The 22350-nt window shown below is 41.7% G+C and overlaps 2 protein-coding genes across 2 annotated transcripts in view; both read left to right on the forward strand.

Annotated features, from left to right (window-relative positions):
- Positions 1–1182: 1182 nt before the first annotated feature.
- On the forward strand, positions 1183–17745 carry LOC143125386 (NACHT, LRR and PYD domains-containing protein 12-like). The gene is made up of 11 exons (XM_076286797.1): positions 1183–1345; positions 4615–4897; positions 5106–5156; positions 7485–9690; positions 9901–10161; positions 11892–12065; positions 12322–12480; positions 13009–13176; positions 13962–14135; positions 14655–14701; positions 16421–17745. Exons 2-11 carry the CDS (start codon positions 4636–4638, stop codon positions 16936–16938), a joined length of 4020 nt encoding a protein of 1339 aa, XP_076142912.1. The 5' UTR covers positions 1183–1345; positions 4615–4635; the 3' UTR covers positions 16939–17745.
- Positions 17746–20748: 3003 nt separating this feature from the next.
- LOC143118308 (calmodulin-regulated spectrin-associated protein 3) overlaps positions 20749–22350 on the forward strand; it is a 36774-nt gene continuing 35172 nt past the window's right edge. The window contains exon 1 of the mRNA XM_076279385.1: positions 20749–20881. Coding sequence (XP_076135500.1) covers positions 20749–20881 — 133 coding nt within the window. The remainder of the gene's footprint in view (positions 20882–22350) is intronic.

Consider the following 22350-nt stretch of genomic DNA (forward strand, 5'->3'; position numbering starts at 1 on the left):
GCAAAGAACGGCGTCAGTACGTCCATCGCGGCCTTGGATAGCTGTGGATATTCCCTCTCGACTGAAATCCAGAACTCAGCAAGCGTCTTGGAATTAAAATCTGTCTTTAAAGTCCGGTCACATGACAGCTCAACCGCGTCCAACCAGTGCGTCCTCCATGCCTCCATGACTTGCGGTGGTTACAGTGAATGGTGATCTTATCCAGTCATAATTTTTCAGAATTTTATTTTTTCCAAATTTATTTGATTTATGGAAATCATTTCGCGACCCACCCCTCGCCGTCCCGCGACCCCCACTTTGGGAACCCCTGCTTTAGGCTACAGCATATAAATCAACAATAGGCTATCAACACGTTTGCAGTATCACTGTTGCAGAAATCACATACAAGAAGGCATCCTCTTGATTGTTTGTACATTTTTGCACATCCCAACATAAGGAAGCAGCATGAGGAAACATGTCGTTTTTCTGCCTTATTTTCTAACTACTTTTACGAGTCTGCAGTATCACTGAGTACAGCTGTTACAAGCATAGACAGGTTACAAGAGGGTCTGGCGTCCCATTGTTATGATGCACTTCCTGCGACGCGGTCATTCGTCTCTGACTTAACTCAAAGATTGTTAAGGCGGAGCAAGATACTTCATCAGGAGCCACTTCCGGGAACCCGGATCGCACGAGGGGGGGGGGGTCAAAATCCCCCTTTATGCAGAGCAGAGGCAGCGACTGCTCCATTGAAGTCTATGGGCATAGCTCAGAATTTTACCACATATGCTAAGGTCTTAGTTCTATAGAGTTAGGAATGTGAATTTCGGGCACGTTTTCATGATCCTCAAACCCTTGTTAACATTTCAGGGACATTTTTAGCATTTTTGAGCATTCCAGTCTGGAGAAAATCGACTTTATATCAGGTGTGCGCAGGTTATTTATGCCGCTGCTGTTGGTGGTTTGCAACGTAAGCTCATCAATACGTCATCGACACGCCTCTTTATGCAGACAGGATTAGTTCCCCATTTCGCGCCCATAGACATGAACTACGACGAAGTATCTTGCTCCGCCTTAACAATCTTTGCTTAACTCCCTCTCCAGATCTGCCTCAAGTCGAACACGCCTAAGTTGTACGTGGAGGGGTGGTACTTATAAAGGGTGTGGTTAAACGGAACCTCGGGTTAACCAAGAACATAACCTGTTCGGACCAGGTTTGAGATGCAGCGTAAATTGCCATGGCAGCATACCTCGGTTAACACCTATCCACCTTTCGTAGTACGGGCTAATCGAGAAGTTACGCCACACGTGATTAAGTTACTCTCGAAGTTACCCAGATAAGCCAGTAACCCACTTTGTAGTAAAGGTATGTAGCCTAACCTTATGTTTTTGCCAGCGAACTTTTAACATGATCTTCATATTCATTGTGATGCTACAGTATATGGGCCTCATGCACATGAAGGATTAATATCATGCCATTATGTTGTTTAGAACACACGGTGAAATAAAGTTTTCACCTTACAACTTTGCTGATAACATTTAAATGCCAGTTAGCGCATTAGCAAGAATATTGTGTATTGTTTAATAGCCTTTTGCTTGTGTGTAGTTAAAGGCCCACTGCTAGATTTTGACAGGAGCTCGCGATATCGCGTTAAAGTAAGCTACTTGGGCTCACGCAAGCTGTCAAACACTGCCCACTCGCCTATGTGGTGCACCCCTCTGGCTGGCAGTGGCGACTCAAGACATTTTTAACAAGGGTGGCACTACTGAGGCACTGATTAATTCAAGGGTGGCATGAGGCAAAACATCCAGATAAACAGAAACAGGCTCAAGATGTGAAATTAGCACAAATGCATTAGGGAAACCAGACCCAAACACCATACTCATAAATTGAAGGACAAAAAAAACACAAATACCTTACTCTCACATACATTTTCTTTGTATTTGAATAAAATGTAATGCAAACATATTAAAGTTAATTATCTAAGTTGTCTGTCACTGGACTATGTTGTGCTAAAACAAATTCCATCATGGGGACATTAAAATATAATTCATTTTATTATATTCTATTAAATAAAGATATACAAATATACTCATCCAAGACATTTCCCCCACAATAAGTTATATCTATGGCCATCTATTTTTGTAGCTGTTAAAATAATTTGACCTGCTTTTTTGTCTATTTGTTTATTTTCTCAAGAAACTTGAGGTTGGTATGAAGGAGTGTATTGTGTATGTGAGCAATTTCATCTTCCAGAATATTATGATCACAACAAGTCTGGGCAAATTATTAATTACATTTTCACGTGGGGTAACTTGTTGCAGGGCAACCACATAACCAGTTCCATGTCTTCCGATTGGATGATTAATGATCAGTTGAGGTTGGTATGAAGGAGTGTATTGTGGATGTGAGAAAACATTGTTCACGTTGCACATGGTGCAACTTCTTGCAGGGCAACCACATAACCTGTTCCATGTCTTCCGATTGGATGATTAAAGTTCTCAAGAAACTTGAGGCTTGAGGGAGTGTATTGTGTGTGTGTGTGTGTGAGCAACCGGCAAGTTACTCATCTTGCACTGGATCCTCTTGCACTGAATCTCAATATTATAATCACAACAAGTCTGGGCAAATTATTAAAACCAGTTATGGAACAGTGTGCCTTCCACGGCATACCTACCCCCTTCCCCCGCTTCCCCCCAACATTCTAAATCAATTTTATGCACCGTATTATTACGTACCATAAATATTATAAAAAATGACAACTTTTTTCATGTACAATCTGTATAGTGCTTTACATTCTCAGATTAATTTTATTATGTCTCAATTAAATTTGATCCAAAATGCCCCCTCCCCCTCCTCCGCTTTTGGTGCTACCCTGACCTCTGGCTGCAGTGTAGCTGCAGCACAATAAGTAGATGGAACATATTGGGTACTGAAATATTCACAAGAATCCATAGAAAATGTTGTATTATCCAATATTAGTTGTACAGATATATAGTCTATCTTACACACACTCATTGAACCAACAAAGTAAATGCAAAAATAGAGACTTTTTTGTAATTATTCCATATGTTGTGTAGTCAGTCTTTTTCAGAACACCTGCGACTTAAGTGTGTGATTAAATAAATAGGCACCGGCAGATACAATAGGTAAATAGATATCTTTGCGTGTTAGCACAAGCAAAAGCCTGTAGGCCAATAAAAGCAAGCGTGTTTGCCACTTACATTTCTGACGTCTGACACTTCAAACTGCTGCAAGTGCATCAAGAAAGCTCCCGTCTTAGACCATGTTAATGGCCAATCGTAGACTAGGATTTGGGGGTGGCACCTGGGGTGGCCAATCGACTCTCAAGGGTGGCCTGTGCCACCCGGAGCCACCTTTCTGGCTCCGCCCCTGCCCTCTGGTTTATACATCCAGTGTTTATGTTAGCTAACTGTGTCTGGATGTGTTGCTATCAGAGCAAGACATTAGAGATGGCGCATGACATGCAGTGATGCCTCGTATAAAATAAATAAATAAAAAACGCTATTTAAGCACCGAAATGAGGCACCGAAATCCACGTTGTTATTCGATGCAGTTACTACCGTTTGCGGCGGCACCGGTGCCATATTAGAACCGTGTTTCGGTGCCCAACCCTAGTTAGGAATGTGAATTGTAGCTGTGTTTTTATGATCCTCAAACCCTTCTGACCATCTCAGGTTCTTTTTTAGCATTTTTGAGCAGTCCAGTCTGGAGAAAATCGACCTTATATCAGGTGTGCGTCTGTTATTTATTCTGCTGCTGTTGGCCAGTTGCTACATATGCTCATCAATACGTCAACGACACATCTCTTTATGCAGACAGGAGTCGATCCCCATTTTGCGCCCATAGACATGAACTACAACAAACTATCTTGCTCCGCCATATACAGTCTTTGGGCCTACTTTGGGTCGATGCCCTTGTTTTTTCTTATTGTGAACCAAAAACATGGCAGAGTTATTATAAATGAGTAGGACTAAGACAGTGTTGAGTAATGGAGGTACGCTATAGGCTAATGTTTACTAATGGCCACACTGTTTTAATTGTTGTAAGTAGCCACTGTGTTTAATGGTGATTCCAATTTCATTCTTTAGCTAAAGACACAATGGAAAAATAGGTGTTGAATTTGTGTTTCCTGTGCTTTAGGCTGCGGTTAGCTTTTTTGCATTTTTAATATTAACCAATGTGGATAGAATAACCTATGAATTTTTGTATTGTTATGTTATTTCTGCATTACAAAAATACAGTTTTAAGTATTCATCAGAACTCCACCCTCTGTCTTTCTTAACGTCAACTAATAAACAAATTAATTAAAGTCGACTAGTTCATAATAGTAGTCAACAACTAGTCGTCTACTGACAATCACTAGTGAGTAAAATGAACAGTTTTGTTGTATTCCCTCAACTTTTGACAACATTTCTCCCAAATTCCAAATTGCGATTCAGCCAATCATAATCAAGGATCAGAACTAAATGTTTTAGAATGTTCCATAATGTTACTGATTGAAGAACTATTTCTTTGGGCCCAATTCCAATTGCAGCATAGTCAGCACTCCTATACGGGTCAAGGCCCTAAAAATTGCCCACCACCTGCTAAATTGATGTTTTTTTCTTCAGGAGCATGCCTAAGCTGCTGCAATGGATTCCCCCCCGAGCAATCAGAAGGCACCCAGCAGAGAAGGGACTATGGACCCTAGAGGGTCCATCAACTTGCCCTACCCACAGGGATCTGCAGACACACCTCATACCTCTATTACGGCTCAAACATGTGGGTTGGTCAATGCATCGCAGTCCACCATTACGGCTCAAACGCATGGGGTGGTCAATGCGCCGCAGATTGCACACAGTCATATTGAGGGAGCGGTCACATTTAATATGGTGACACACATGCATAACACAGGTATGTAACATATCTTAATACAACCAGTTGAAATGGATTGTGCGCATCATGTGTGATGGTGATGGATTGTGCACTTCAAGCTTCCAATAAGCTGTCAAAACGCCAGACAAAAAAAAATTAAAATGTGTTTGATGTTCAGAGATGTCAGAGAGAATTTCCTGATTTCTGAATGACTTATTGACTTAATGACTTAATGATTATTTTTCAGGAAATGCAAGAGAGGATGATTTCGACAGAGGACATGGGGCTGTTAAAGGAGGTATGGAAAGCTTTAATTTCCATACAGTCATACCAAACTTACCTTCACATTTATGTTCATATCTGCTACAAGTAGGCAGGTCAATATAGGGTTCAACGTCAAAAAAATTTATACAATAGGTTTTTTTATGGATTCTGGTACTGTTGGACATGCTAAATAACATACTAAAAATCTAGTAAAATCTGACCTTAGGAAAGGGGTCATTTTCAAAATGGCCGCCAAAATGGCTGTCAACAGGTTAGAATGGCTATATCTCAATTACTATTCAGCCTACAGGGGTGAAATTGATATCAAATGATGGTCAAATTAAACAAGAATAGGATTTTAAATGTTAAAATTGAAAATGTTTCAATGCTCTACCTTTTTCAGCCATAAATTAAAATCAATGTGTTTTAATACAGAGCAAATGCAATACAGGATTATTAACCATCTCCATGGCATGGAGGAAGATAAGACATGTCTTAACTGGTGTTATCTCATCTAGAGGTTATATGCTTTTAGAAAATATATGGTTTAGGGTGTTTGATTTGTTTTCCCTGGACTGTACATGCCAAAATGTATCTGCTTTACACTAGATTCACCAATACAGAATAGAGGGAAATGTATTGTTCATGGCATGGAGGAAGATGGGACATGTCTTAACTGGTGTTATATCTCATCTGCAGGTTAAATGCTTTCAGAAAATATATAGTTTAGGATGTTTAATCTGTTTTTCCTGGACTATACATGCCAACATATATCCCCTTTACACTAGATTCGCCTATACAGAATAGAAGGCATTGTATTGTGCATTCATGGAGGAAGATGGGACATATTTTAAATGGTGCTATATCTTATCTACAGATTATATGCTTTCAGAAAATATATATTTTAGGGTGTTTCATTTGTTTTCCCTGGACTGTATATGCCAAAATGTATCGGCTTTACACTATATTTGCCTATACAGAATAGAGTATGTATTATGCTTGGTGTGGAGGAAGATGAAAATGTTATTTTGTTGATTAATGTTATATTTCATGTACAGGGTATATGCTTTTACAATATGTAGAGTAGAGTTTGCGAGTAAGTGGCTGTTTTATGACTTTAATGAACCATGACCCATGTACTGTATAGGCATGCATCCACAGGCAGCAGTGCAAGGTAACCCATATCTTCTACACGAACAGCGGAGTGTCTTGCAGAAATGCACACAATTAAGAACAGTTGACTGTCTCTGTACTTGGATCTAACATGAAAGAGTATTTGATTGAGGTTGATTCCATTCCATTCGGTAATCAGTATCTGAAAGCTAAACTGAGGGAGTGGTACGGGAATGAAATATGTTTCACAGAAGGGAAAGGTTTTGAAGGCATCATGCATCCTCCTACTATTAGAACACTAAAAAAGGTGGAGATGAAGAGTCATCAGTGACCTCTTAATCTGATAAAACATGAAAAACACTTTCCTAGGCTGAATAATGCTTCAGATATAGCCAAAATTAGCTTCCGGTGGCCATCTTGGACGCTATCTTGAAAATGATAAGTCTTTGAAAATGATGATCTGATACTTTAGTGTGACATATATGACTCAGTGACCGCTAAATCTGATTAAACATGAAAAACACTTTCCTAGGCTGAATAATGCTTCATAGCCAAAATTAGCTTCTGGTGGCCATCTTGGATGCCATCTTGAAAATGACAAATCTTTGAAAATGATGAACTGATACTTTAGTCTGACGTATATGAATCAGTGACCTCTAAATCTGATTAAACACGAAAAACACTTTCCTAGGCTGATTAATGCTTCAGATATCCCAAATTAGCTTCTGGTGGCTATCTTGGACGCCATCTTGAAAATGACCCCTTTACTGGGGTCAGATTTTACTAGATTTTTAATATGTTATTAAGTACATCTAAAGGTATCATAATCAGTTGAAAAACCTTTTGTATCAATTTTTTGGAGGTTAGGTGTTTTTCTTTTCATATATTGACCCGCCTAAAGTGCCCTCCACAATTATTGGCACTGTTGGTGAAAATGAGTAAAAGGGCTTTTTTTGTTAAATTCAGCTATTGGTGAATTGACATAACCCAGCCTGTGCAATTTGCATAACCTTATCCAACTTTTAATTTCATGTAACTTTATTTCGAGAAAAAAATAACAACCCCTCAACAAATGACTATTTTTAACACAATCCCTCATGACATAATTATCAACACTTCTAGAAAAAGAAAAGAAAGAAAGAAAATGTTGTGATTTATATTGTATATATGTATTAAAGTCTCATATTTTGTAATATAACCTGAAATGAATTCAACTGAAGATGCATTGGGTTGTTTTTTTGTTGTTTAGATGCCAGTGTGCATAAAGTGTCTTCCAAACTAAAGTCTAACCTGAAGTTGAAGTTTGAGAATATATTTGAGGGCCTTGCCAAACGTGGAAACCCAACACTGCTGAATCGGATGTTCACAGAGGTCTACATCACAGAGGGAGAGAAGGAAGTTGTTGTTGGTGAGCATATCTATTTCCAGATGATTGATGGAGAGAGACCAACAGGCTTTTCCAGAAAAGATGGTCGTCTTGTGATTTACTATGAAAATAGCATGAGGATACTGAACACAGCACCTATAGATCAAAGCTATTACCAGATGGTTCCTAAAGGAAGACAATGTGAGAATTTTAAAAGTCCTTTTCATTCAGCGACAGACAACTTGAGTGAGCATGAAGTATGGCAGCTGAACACAGCATCCAGGCATCAAACCTGTCATGAACCTGCTATCAACTGCAATGACATCTTCAAGCCTCTGCCTGGTCAGGATGTGCACATCAGAACTGTGCTAACAAAGGGTGTGGCAGGGATTGGAAAAACGGTCTCTGTTCAGAAGTTCATTTTAGATTGGGCAGAAGAGAAGGCCAATCAGGATGTGGATTTCATTTTTGTTCTTCCTTTCCGTGAGCTGAATCGTTTTCAAAACAGCAAGTTAAGTCTTCATGAGCTGCTTGAGATCTTCCACCCTGAGCTGAAAGACATGAAAGACATGAAGAAGTACGATGAGGCCAAAATAGTTGTCATATTTGATGGTCTGGATGAAAGTTATTTACCTTTAAGCTTTCAGAGAAACAGGTTTGTTGCAGACGTTGCAAAGAGATCATCGCTGGATAAGTTGCTGATTAATCTCTTCAAAGGTAATCTACTTCCGTCTGCCCACATTTGGATAACATCACGCCCGGCCGCTGTTCACCGGATTCGGTCTGACTGTCTTCATCGAGTAACGGAAATACGCGGCTTTAATGACCAACAGAAGGAGGAATACTTCAGAAAGAGGGTTTCAGATGAGATGCAAGCTGACACAATCATCTCACACCTCAGAGCATCAAAGAGCCTTCACACCATGTGCCACATTCCAGTGTTCTGTTGGATTGCCTCCACGGTTCTGGGAGGAATGCAAAGTGATACGATCGGAGGAAACCTTTCATACACATTGACAGGAATGTACACTCGTTTCCTGCTCATCCAAACAAATGTGAAGAACCAGAAGTACTATGACAAAGATGAGCGGGACTCAAGGGAATTGTCTTCATCCGATGTCCAAATCCTGCTCCAGATTGGCAAACTAGCCTTTGAAAACCTAGAGAAGAGCAAACTCATATTCTCTGAAAGAGACCTGAAAAGATATGGATTGAACACTGTGGAAATATCAGTCCACTCAGGACTTTTCACAGAGATTCTCAAAAAAGAAGATCCCATGTTTGAAGGGCAGTGGTACAGCTTCGTACACCTGAGCATACAGGAGTTTCTCGCAGCTGTCTTTGTGTTCCTTTCATTTGTCCGAGAGCGAGTGGATGTGCCCCAACTAAATGCAAAAAAAGGTGTCACTTCTCAAAACTCTAGTTTTGACAAAAACTGGCTGCGAGATTCAATGCAACCTTGTGAGAAATCTGGAAAATCACTACTTACCCGTGAGCAGTACCAATCCTATGTACTAGACGACTCTGACTGTGATTCAGAGGATGAGCCGTTGAAGAAGTCAGACATCCAGGATGAAATGCAACAACAGCACACACCCCAAGACTTCTCCACACTACATGAGTGGCACAGGGTTGCTGTGGACAAGTCGTTGGAGAGCAAGAATGGGCATTTGGACCTCTTTCTACAGTTCCTCCTTGGGCTTTCACTGGGGGCCAATTACAGCCTCTTTAGATGCCTGTGCTTACCAACTGGGATCTTTCAGGAGGATATCTGGAAAACCACAGAGTACATCAAACACAAGCTCAGATTGGAAGACCAGAGGAAATGCCCTACACCTGAAAGATGCATTAACCTGCTCAACTGTCTCACTGAGGTCGGTGACACCACAGTAACCGGGGAGATCCAGTCATACATCATGTCCAAGAATGTTCCAGAGAAGAAACTGACTACAGCTCAGTGTTCTGCCTTGGCCTACATGATGTTGACATCCAAAAATGTTTTGGATGAGTTTGACTTGAAGAAGTACAGGACCTCTGCAGGAGGTCGCAGAAGACTGGTTCCACTGGTAAGGTGCTGCAGAAAAGCACTGTGAGTATAAAAATGATACCACAACAACCATAGCACCCACGGTACGGCATATGCTACAGAACAAACTACCTCTTGTGTTTAATTGTAGATTAAATATGGGTGTCACCTAGCCTGACGTCTGTCATACAGTACTCAGATTCTAAGCACCTAAATGCACAAATAAATGAATAAATGGGTTTAATTAACCCTATCATATTTTCCCCCCTGCAGACTTGCCAATTGTCAACTCACGCGAAATTGCTTTGAGACAATCTCCTCAGTGCTTCAGACTTCTGACTCCCTCCTCAGAGAGCTGGACTTGAGCCACAACTTCCTGGTTCCACAGACATTGGAGACACTCTGTGCTGGTCTAGTCAGTCCCCACTGCAACCTGGACTCTCTGAACCTCAGCTGCATCAACCTGGAATACACGGGTTCGATACTGCTGAAGGCGGCACTGCTGGGACCTCATCACCAGCCCAGCTGTCTAAGGTGAGGTACACTCTCCAAACTCAAAAGGAATGCTCAAGTGGGCAAGGGTTACAGGCCTGGTATAGTCCTGCATCTGTGTCCCATGCAACAAGAGCAATGCAGGGGTGTTCTGTGCTTCCCACCACAAATCTTGAGGTGTGAGCATCAAGCTAAACTTGGTTATTATAGCACCCCCTATTGACAGATATAAGTGATTTTAGGTCTGTGAGATCATGTCCTGATTTGGGACATGATTCACTGATGGTGAAAACATTGTCTATTGTTGCAAAAACAATAGGCATATTTCCTCTGCTTGGACCCTTAAGAATAATCCTTACAAACACAATAGGGATCCAGCATCTTTTCTGCTTGGACTCCTTAAAAAGCTAGCTAGGTGCTACTGAGCTAATTGGAAGAATAGACATTGTAGTAGTAGTAGGCTTGTAGTAGTTGGGCCCAGGACTTGGACTCGCGCCTTCATTTTAAGAACTTGTGACCTGACTCGGACTAGAGCACCAATGACTTGGATTTGGACTTTGAGTTGTGCATTGACTGCATTAGGACTCGTAAATTGTAAACTTCAGTGAAGTTTCCATTTAAAACAATCACAGTACATGTCAGTTCAGTCAACTTCATTTAAAGCTGTTTTATGCTTCTGCGTAACTCAAGACATATTTTGGTTACAATGACAGGGTTATCCATTTGTTAAGTCTCTATTTGTCAGTAATGTTTTGAAATCAGCACTTCGACAGCAATCAGTACTTTGTGAGCAGTTGTGGGAAAGTTAACTTTCATGATATAGATAAACTGGCTGGCAGACACCTTGCAATTTACCTCAGACTTATTTTCTGGTTACAATGACTAGGTCATTGGAATGTACTGTGTCTATTTCTCGATAACTTTTACAAAATCAAAGCAAGAAAAGGCCAAACAAATAAGATTCATATTTTAGCACGGCAGTCTATTGGGTTTGCCATTCTGACTACCGTTCCGGTGATGAGCGGTGCACACACAGAAATTCAAAAGGGTCATGCCTACACCGAGACAAGGGGATGGGCATTACGTGGAGTTGACGCAGAAGCATAAAACAGCCTTTATTCACAAACCAGCTTACTGAATGAGTACTACCTACTCACTAAAGCTCCATTTTGTAGCCTACTTGGCAATAGACTCACTGGACAAACATGCTCAAATCTTACATTTTGTTTGCTGGCTCCCTTCCTGGGACTTGCAACTGTGCATAGGATCCACATGAAAAGGGCATATGCAAAAAACACAGAAAGTACATGCGCACAAAGATATTCTGATTGATAAGGCTGTGTGAATGCATGCCCTACACCAATGTTTTTTTGAATCGTGTTAATTAAGTGCCACCATAGATCCTCTATTTCACACGTCACTGTTGTTGTTAGCAATGAGGTACGATATGCTCTATGCTTTAAAATCTTTGGCTGCTACTATTTTGACCCTTTGATGCACCTTTACACCATTACTTGTCACCAAGTTGCCACAGGTAGGCCTACCCCCTACTGCTGCAGTCATGGGATAAACAGCAACACAGTTCTGAATGAATGATGCATTTTACTTACAAAAAAAAACCTCCCAGATAGTTCAGTCGACAGGTCAATGTCATTTGAGTCAGATTGGACTCGACTCAGACTCAAGGTTTAGTGACTTGACTATAACACTGATAGGTAGTAATTGTTCCTTTCATTCTCCTGTCAGAATGAGCATGTGTGATTTTCCCATAGACTCAACGGATGTTATCTGGAAGACGACTGCAGTGAGTTTATACTCACAGCTCTTCAGTCAGAGGAATCCAGACTGACCCAACTGGATATCTCCTATAACAGCCTGACAGATTCTGGAGTCGTGCAGATCCTGATTGGACTTGCAAGTCCGAACTGTAAACTTCACACACTGAGGTAAATGATTCACTGTAATTGATACATGGGTAAAATCTAAGTCTCTATACATCTCCCTGTGTCTTTCTATATAATATTGTGTTTTTTTTACTGTTATGTAGTATGTTATGTATCTAAAAACATTTGTCTCTCTAAATAATTTGCATATCTGGATAGCCCTGACCGTCTATTTAGCCATCCAACATTCTACATGCTCAAATTTGTAGGAGCCCAATTTTCCGTTTTGTTCCTGTAAAGTTTTCTTGTCTCTGAGCAGGTTGGGAGGCTGTGCGATTACTAAGGTATCCTGTGAGGTGCTGGGTTCTGTTCTACAGTTCTCCTCCCTCAGAGAACTGGACCTGAGTGGCAGTGGAGTGGGAAATGAGGGGGTGAAACGGATCTTTTCCAGAACGTCGACTCAGCTGGAAACATTGAGGTGGGTTTCATATTGCTGTGCATGAATGTTTGACCATTGCTCTCCAATGCACAATATTTATGTATTTACATTCTGATCGATGTTAAAATGCAATTGCGTAAAATTCAGGATAGGTTGGATAATGTAAACATTTTACATTACAAATATAAATTAAACACAGAAGACTAACAGATGAACACTTTTTCCTTCCTATTACTGTGTTATTTACAATGATTATATATGTGTTAGTGTTGATATTTATGCTTATGCATTTGTTTTGTCTTTAAAAAAAACTTGCGAAAGATTTTAAACAACAAAAACGTATTTATTTTAAAAATGAAGGTGTCAATAATTAAGGATGATAATTTTGTCTCATAACAATTGCTAATGTGTTTTTGGTTGATAATTCATGCATGATAATTCAGCATGATATATTAAAGTGCAATACAACAGTCTAAATATTGATGAAGTGTTATGGACGACAATGTAAACCACCAATATTTCAGTGTCCTAAATCATTGGACCCTGTTGTCTTTTTCCCTCTTTTAGACTAAGGGAATGTGGTCTATCAGACGGTGCTTGTGATGTGCTGGGAAACACTCTGAGTTCCTCTGGGCTGAAGGAGTTAGAGCTGCGAGACAACGACATCAGAGATTCAGGAGTGAAGCTGCTCTGTGTTGGCCTGGCAAAGCCAACCTGCATCCTGCAGTCCTTAGGGTAGAAAAAAACACAACATTGAACAAATTTCAATTTGTATTTTTATAACATAATCAGATTAAATTATAACATAAAGCAGCTTGGCACAACACTTACAATTCAGTTCATACACGGGAGGCCCTTTAGCCAGCTCATATATTTCCGGTAGAGGGTCAACTGTTGTTACGGCATCTTCTGTTACATTCTGCTCCTTCCGTGTTCACTTCGACACTGAATATCCTGTTTACGCCCAACAAGGCAAGTCTTTATTCAACTCAGCATCGTGACATGCTCATTCACTAGCCTAGAAATCCAGACCCAAATCCAAAAGATTAAGGGTCTGGCTAAGAGTAATGAAAATGGTCCAACTCAAGGGGCGGCACCAAGCATGCATTTGAAAATATCACTGCACACAATTGGATAACACTATGACCAATGTTTACTGGCTGATTCCGGACTTCGACACAAATGTGTGACACTATGACCAATGTTGTGATTGGTGCAGCTCGGCTCCAGGGCATAGGTAATGAGCATCATTACTCATCGCCCGAGTGACTCGCTGAGCAAATTCAAATTGTGCTCGCGTAAACTCTGGATTTCCAGGGTACTCATTCGCTAGGTGCAACACCCAACCCGTGTAAACGGGTACACTAAAAATAGCCACTACAACACACCTGACGCTCCACTGGAAGCAAATGAGCTGACTATAGGACCTTCTGTGTACATAAACTGAATTTACTATGGGTTACTATGGACTTTGAACTTGTACATTTACATTCGATTATGCATTATTCCCTTGTTGCTAGGCTCTCTGGCTGTCTGATCACTAAAGAAGGATGCAAATATCTGGCTTCTGCCCTCAAAGCAAATCCATCTCACCTGCAAGTGCTGGACCTCAGCTACAACCACCCAGGGGAGTCTGGAGTGGCAATGCTTTCAGAAGCACTGGAGGATCCCAACTACAAACTGGCAACACTGAAGTAAGCAAACATTTCAGTATATTTTAGTACAGGCTTATTGGATCAAGCTCTAATGATCTAATGAAGACTTAGTTCTGCATGGTGTAGCCCTCCTTCTCTCTCAACTATTTGACTATTTGATGTGATTGGTTGAAGCGTCAAATTGTTTTCACTAAGTATATATACTCTTGATCCTGTGAGGGAAATTTGGTCTCTGCATTTATCCCAATCCGTGAATTAGTGAAACACACTCAGCACACAGTGAGGTGAAGCACACACTAATCCGGCGCAGTGAGCTGCCTGCAACAACAGCGGCGCTTGGGGAGCAGTGAGGGGTTAGGTGCCTTGCTCAACGGCACTTCAGCCGCTTCCTATTGGCGCTAACCAGTATGCCACGGCTGCCCCCAGAAAATGTCCTTGTGTTAGGGCAATGTATTCAGTGCTCTCTCTCTCTCTTTTCGTGTGTGTGTGTGTGTGTGTGTGTGTGTGTGTGTGTGTGTGTGTGTGTGTCTGTGTCTGTGTCTGTGTGATTACCTACAGTTCAAGAGATGGTGGTCTGCACAGGATCAAGCCCATGCTGAGGAAATGTAAGTGTTTCCAGTGTGCTTATAACATTTCTTTGACAATCTTTTTAGTTGGTTGTAGGCTATATTCAATAAATACAATATAGAACAGGTCTGCATCTGACCGAAGCCGTGATTTTCATCTTGTTTATGTGGGTAATGTTGATTTGCATTTGAGGCTTCTAGAAGTGACCTTAGCATTGCAGGAAGTTACAGAATATTCTGATTTGAAAGGCGAACAAAGTGCAAAGTCCAAGATCTAACTAAAGCTAAGTTAAAAATGAGGTTAAATCAGTTAGCTAATTTAATACCATGAGGAAGATCCAAAGCACAAACATCGGTGGGTAAGCTCAATGGGACTCATTGGCCGATATCTTTTCACAGTGTAGGCTACTCAGACAATGGAGAGTTTGCGGATCGTGAGGAGATATTTGCTAAATGTTATAAAAAGTGTTGCATGTTAAAACTCGCTTAGCATTGCTTAAAACACTGCTTGGTTGAATTTCCTATTTGTTGCACAAAAAATAGGCCTAGTCTAGTTCCAGTTTTTGGCCACATTACGTAAACTAGGCTAACTATTACTACTAAACTATTCACCAAACTCATTACAACGTTTAAATCAACTGTCACGTAGCATCAGAATTAGCGATCTGACAGACGTTCAGAGCCACATTGTAACATATGACTGACCTGGCAATGCAGTAGGCTAGGTAAAAAACTTATTTTACAAACTTAAGGCTCAACAGAATTCTGGGATGTGCGTGTGCTCATCACTGTATTTTTTACAGTCTATGGTGCTCACTTGACAGTGAGAGAGATCGAACTAACCACTGGCCTTTGGCAATCATCTATTTAGTACTAGTTACGGCAGTTTGTCCTGTAAGTTCAGAAATTGTCAATATGTGGCGGAAAGAAGCAGTTCTACAAACAAGGCAGTTTTAGCGGTCAAAAGGTGGAAAATTATAGCAGCAAATTAACACGTGTCAATAATGGTATAAGCAGGGCAATGGACTCCACGGTGTTCGGGTATCAGAAGAATAATGCACTCGGCCACTGTCCTGCGCGTTGCGGCTGCATTGCCACCTTGAATGTCCATTATTTTTCTGATACCCAAACGCTGTGTCGTCCATTATCCCTTACATACCCTACCTTTAAAAGAGGTATACAATTTGAGTTGTCTTGAATGCACTGTTCCACCATGATCATTTTAGTGGATATCAGGGAAGCACATACCACAGGTGTTTTTGACATTATGTGAAAAGGGTTATACTTTGGGGCTTTTTGCCTTTATTTGGATAGGACAGTGAAGTATGACTGGAAGTAAGTGAGAGGAGAGAGCGAGATGGAGTGGGATCCGGGAACGACCGAACCTTAGTCTCTGTGGGCACCTGGACCCGTACATGGCCCCAGTTGCTAGTTCTAGGTCATTTGAAGTAGGACATCACCAACATATTATCAGTTAAAAGGCTCGGTGCATTTTACCAGTGTCAAATGTGCTGATGTTGATGTTTGATAGGCAAACTAAAAACAGGCCAAGTGATCAAGTAAAGAGAGTAACAATAACAGTACATTTGATTGTAAATGTTTATTTTTATCTTAAGTGAATCTGTCACTGACATCACACCGTACGTTATGCTGGTGCTGATAAGAAATCAAAGGGTTACCTTCCCTATTATGTTTAGATACCATTCACCGTTAAAAGAGGACCTCTTTTTTATATTTGACGTATTCTGTTATTTGTAGATGCTGATGTCCTCACCCTGGACCCAAACACACAGGATCAATCAATTCGCTTTTTCTTGTCTGAGGACAAGCGGAGGGCATATATGGATTTTCCAGACATGATAGAATTTCAATCATATCGTCGAACCTGGTTTGGGGTGAGTTGCTGTGAAGGCCTTACAGGAGGGCGCTTCTACTGGGAGGTGGAGTGGAGGGAGGAGGTTGTGATCGGCGTGAAGTACAAGGGGAAAGACTCCAGGTACCACAAGGAGTCCTGGAGCCTCTACTGCAACTCCCGTACCGCTCACTACGAGGCGAGCCACAACAACAGCTTCTTCAGGATCGACATGGCCGACGGAGAGTTCAGACGTGTAGGGGTGTATCTCGATTGGCCGGCCGGCACACTGTCTTTCTATTTGGCAGCTTCTGATAGGCTCAGACACCTTCATACTTTCCACAGTGACTTCTCTAAGCCTCTGTACCCTGAGTTTTATCTAAAAGACACTTGGCGGTCATCTGTCAAGATTGTTACCCTGTGAGTTTATTTATATCCTTGTACACAACTGGTCGGAATTATTGGATATTAACGACTTCACAGCTAACAGCAGTGTTTGGAATCCATCTGTCAGAATTGTCACCCTGTGATGTACTGTGTGATTTTGTTCTTGATTTTGTATTTTATGATTTAATGATTTATGACCCTTAGGGTTAGGTTTTATGTGTGATGTGCTTATGTGTGACATGTCTTACTGCATTTACATTACATTTACATCTATTCATTTAGTAGACGCTACTACTAGTATAAGTGACCTACATATGTCAATTATATTTCAAGGACCATTGTCCCTGGAGAAACTCTGTGTCTTGTTCAAGGGCACAACGAAAGCCCTGGAACCCACAACTTTTCAGGCTACCACCACCCACCTTACTAAAGAGTTTTTTTTTATGATTTATGTTCCTTAGAGTTTGGTTTTATGTGTGATGTGCTTTACATTCACTTTTATCCAAAGCGACTTACATATGTCATTTGTATTACAAGGGCCATTGAGCAACTCGATGTTAAGTGCCTTGCTCAAGGGCACAACGATGGAGACCTATGAACCTACAACTTTTCAGGCTACTGCATGCTAGCCCAGCTCCTAGCCACTATGCTACCACTGCAAAGAGTTTCGACCATGTCTTGTGAGGATCCCCAAGGGAAACGTTCTTATAGCCTGCCTGAGGAGGCAGAATCCATGTTTCTGGGATTGATTATTTTTACGTTTGCATAGGTTGCCTATGTAAAGCACACTGAAATGCCTCTGTGTTTGGAATGCTCTAAATAAACTTGTCTTGCCTTGCCTAGGTTTGAGTATGTGTTGAGTCAAATTTTCAACGGAAACAAAACTCATACACACAACACACTACTCATATACAAACACACATATACACACTCATACACACACTCCCCCCTCTCCCTCACACATGTTCCCAATCTCTCTCCCTCACTCACACATATAGTCTCTCTGCCTCACTCACACACGGTTTCTCCCTCTCTCTCTCCCTCCCTCCCTCCCTCTCTCCCTCTCTCCCTCCCTCCCTCCCTCAAGTAATACTCATACAGTACCAGACGGTGTACTCTCATACACTTACTGTACAGTACATTAATAATAATAATAAAAATAATAATAATAATAGCTTTATTGTCCACAAGAGTGGAAATTTGTCTTTGACTCCACAGGTGGGTTTCTAAAATACAGACACAATAAATAGACAATAAAAACAACAAATAACACAATCACCCTTAAAAACAACAATAAATAATACTTTCACAACAGACCGGTATCAAGAAGATGAATATGGAGTATTGTGAATTGACTAGTCATATTGCACTTGGTATGAATGACTTTGTAGATGTTTTTGGTTGCTATTGCAGCTGTGTTCCTCCTTCCTGATGGCAATTTCCTGAATTCTGTAAACGGAGGATGCACTAGGTCAGACACAATGTGCTGGGCCTTACGTCTCATGTCTGCCAATTGTCTCTGGCCTTTACCAACTATTTTACTGACCAGCTTAACAATTCTGGATAGCTTGTTTCTGTTCTTAACCCCCAGGTTTCCAAACCAAGTATACATATCAAATGTCAGCACACTCTCAATCAGACTCCTATACACAGTCTCTAAAATGTCCTTGCTGACCCCATATGAGTTCAACTTCCTAAGTAGATATAAATGCTGCATTGCCTTTTTTTTAAATGTACTGTTTTTAGTAAAACTTAGAGTGGAGTCAAAGAATGTTCCTAAATATTTGAACTCCTCTACCTCCTCTACATGTTGGTCATTTTTTCTGTTTCATTATCACCATCTCTTTAGTCTTCCCTTCATTAATAAAGAGAGCACTGTCATGGCACCAGTTAATAAGCTCTTCAATAGAGTTAAAATATGCGGATTGGTTGACTACTGTATTCCCTGCCTGCATTAAACCAACCACAGCCATATCATCAGCATACTTATACAAGTGACAGGTACTGGTAGAGTTCATAATATGCATTTTGTTGGTGTACAAGGAAAACAAGACAGGTGAAAGAACGCAGCCTTGAGGCGCCCCAGTATTTAGGATCACTGTCTCAGAGGTAATGCCACACTTAACTTTCTGGGTTCTAAAGCTCAGCTATATCTGAAAGCTGTTTTATAGGACTAGTGATCTTGGGATGCCAAATAGTAGTGTTTGGCTGTCTTGGTCTCTGCTTGTCTATCTGTTTCTCTGTGTTGCAGAGGGCGGAGTCATGGCACAGGTGCTGCTAGTCAGCTGATCAGGTCACCTAGTCTACATAAGAGGCTACCTGGCTGATCAGGTCACCTAGTCTACATAAGAGGCTACCTGGCTGATCAGGTCACCTAGTCTACATAAGAGGCTACCTGGCTGATCAGGTCACCTAGTCTATATAAGAGGCTACCTGGCTGGGGTTCGGGGTTCCCTCTCTTCATGAGAACATGCGTCGCCTTTGTCTCTCGTTTGGTTTTTGCACATTACTCTGATTTACCCTGCTCCTTTATTTTCCTCACCATTTCACTAATGACTGGTAAGGACTAAGGACTGCTAATTTAACTGCTTCTGCACATGAAAAATGTCAATTGTGCATGAAAATAATGAATTATTGCAAAAGCAAATTGGGCAGTGGATATGTTTGAAAACTAGGCTACAAACTATGTACGCATGCTTTCTGTATGAAATGTTCTTCGTAAATAAAATTATCTTAGGTTTATGTGTTGCAATTGTGAAAGACATGAAATGAAGTTGATAGGGCTACATATATGATGCTTAGCAGTGTTACATCGAGAGGTGGCGCCAGATATCTATAACTAGAACTGATGTGTAGGTTGAGAATGAACAGGATGGGCACGCACACATTTGACTGAAAGTACCCCCCCCCACACACACACACACACACACACACACACATGCAAGCAGACTGAATGAGAGGTAGTGCATGAATATCTAACAGGCTGAATGCAGCACAGTGAACCCACTCGTAGTCTAAAGGTGATGCGAGCAAATCCCCAGGTGACAAGCAGTGCCCCCAATCATAGCCACAACAAAAAAGGCTTTAAACCCCTGTAGGGGCTGGTTGCACAAAACACCGTAAGTTAAGATGTTCCTTAAATTATGATTTTTTTTTTTTGCTTTCCCCTTCCCATTACACGCAGTTCTTTTCATTTATTCCCCCCTTTCCCTGCACATCTCTGGCTGGTCGTGCTGAGGAGTTAGTCCTTTATCAACAGAGACCGATAAGTTATAACAAGTGGGACATTTCGGCTGATTTGTATAGCCTACAGTACATTACACCTGTCTTTGTCTTCGGCCTTCCAGTGACCATCACATCAGGGTACCGCCCATATTCACCCCTGCCCATTCAGTCTCATTTGTGATTGGTGGCTGGCCGTTTGAGTGACGCGACAGCGTGGGCACCTGAAATTCGGTCAAGCTGCGGCACTGTGCGCTCGCTGTGACTGTCCACCCAGCTGCGCGAGACGCGGGGACAGGACATGAACGGACCGGACGGGTACTGATGAAAGGAGGGTTTGGGGATTAACATGGATGTCCCGGTGGCCTCTTTGTCACACGCACCTTCCGCATGAAGATGCGGATTCGTCGGCGTTTCACTCGGAATAGGCCTACATGACTTTGACAGGCATCGCAACGTCGTGTCTTCTCGAATACCAGCCCTGGAATCAGTGATAAAATGTCAGATTGATACATCCGCCTTTGCCCTCTCAGTCCCTTTTTTCTCGTTCTCCTTTTTCGCCTTCGCTCTCTTTCCCTCCCCTCCCTTTCTCATTTATTTCTCGGCTGCGTCCGAAGATTCTGCTATGGTAGACACAAACGCAACGAGGAAAACCTCTGCGGTACCGGAGATTACGCCTCTGGATCGGTACGATTTCGGCCGGGCCAAGATACACGCCAGTGTTCGATGGCTGTTGGTCAAGGCCTATGGGTCTGGAGGTAAGCTAATTTGAGGCAGCATCAATGTATTACGTACGTTGTGTCATCTTGAGACTGTGTGTCTACATGTATGTATGTAGTCTGGCCCGTATCGTTTGGGTGCGTCAGCGTAATGATAAACGTGTTTAAATGAGCATGGACACTGTGCATGGGCCAGCCGAGAAAGCGAAATGGCTGTGGTCTTGATCGGGAAGAAATATGGGTCAAGGCGGTGTTCTCATCCAGTACGCTCCCCCCCTCCCTTCCACGTTTCCCGGCGAGCTCTCTGCGGGGATGTTGCTGTTTGTTGCGCTAGCGCATCCTCCAAAACAAAAAGCTCAGGCTGCAGGGTCACCGAGCATTTTTGCAAAATCACAACAGCTAGAAATTTAGCGTCAACTCAACTAAAGACAACTTGCTTGTTTCCCTCAAGTGTACTCGACACTCACTCTGCTCGGTCCTCCCGGCTGTCAATGACATAGGGGACCTTTTTCTGATTCTCCACCATCAATTAATATGCGTAGGGCGGCGTCACTCGGTTGGCAAAGCCGGTTTTCAGACCATTTAACTGAGTGCTGTGTGTGTCTCAATGGCCCTGTTCTATCAAGCTTTCAATTCACACGCGTTTCAACTGGGTAGCGACGAGCAATCGGAGATGTCAGGTCAATGTTTTATGTAATTCGATTGTGGTAGCCTAGTAGGCTACCGCGAGTATCCTAGGCTACCGGGTTGGAGTGATGCTGGATTCGCACGCATGTGAGGTTGACGCTACGCTGCCCTTAAGATTTCCCACTAAACAAAGGTGCATTGTAAATGGCAAGGATCGGCATTTTACTAGCCTAACTGTCTGTGTGTATGTGTGTATGTATGGATATATGTATCTGTTACACCGAATGTGTAGTCCACTTAAAGTTTTGCCAGGGGAGGGTTTTTGTCTTTGTCGATGAGGTCCCCGGTTAAGGGGATGACTTTTGCACCAATGATGACGTGATTAAGGTGACGGCGTGCATGCACCTAAACCTTAGTATCGACACACACACACACACACACACAGTCGGAAAGCCCATTGTTTGTCGCCCACGCCCACTTTATGTAATTTTAATGCACATTGGGAGTGAGAGGGAAATGATGGAAGCTGGACACGAATTCAGTCAGTTGAGAATCGCGTTGGCCTAGCTACATAGGGCTATAACTAGCTCCTGTGGCTACGTATTAAAAAGGCCTGTCAAGTAATCGCATAGCGTTTCCACGTGGCTACGTGGTGAAGCCGAGAGGGCGCATTCCCTATAGCAGTGTTTCTCAAACTTTTTCAGACAAAGGACCACTTAACCAATAAAAAAGAAATACACGGACCACCTAGCTAAAAAAAATAAAAAATAAAATAGACCTAATTCAACAGTATATTAGCCTACACAATAGGCCTAGCCTACTCAATGAACCACCTTGCTTATTGTCTTTGCACTTTGCTTATTGTGTCAGAGGATACAATT

Source organism: Alosa pseudoharengus, unplaced genomic scaffold (assembly GCF_046254945.1).
Source record: "Alosa pseudoharengus isolate Yale_2024_CS ecotype anadromous, Long Island Sound unplaced genomic scaffold, YU_APseudo_1.1 YU_APseudo_1.1_scf_1, whole genome shotgun sequence".
Taxonomy (NCBI): Eukaryota; Metazoa; Chordata; class Actinopteri; order Clupeiformes; family Clupeidae; genus Alosa; species Alosa pseudoharengus.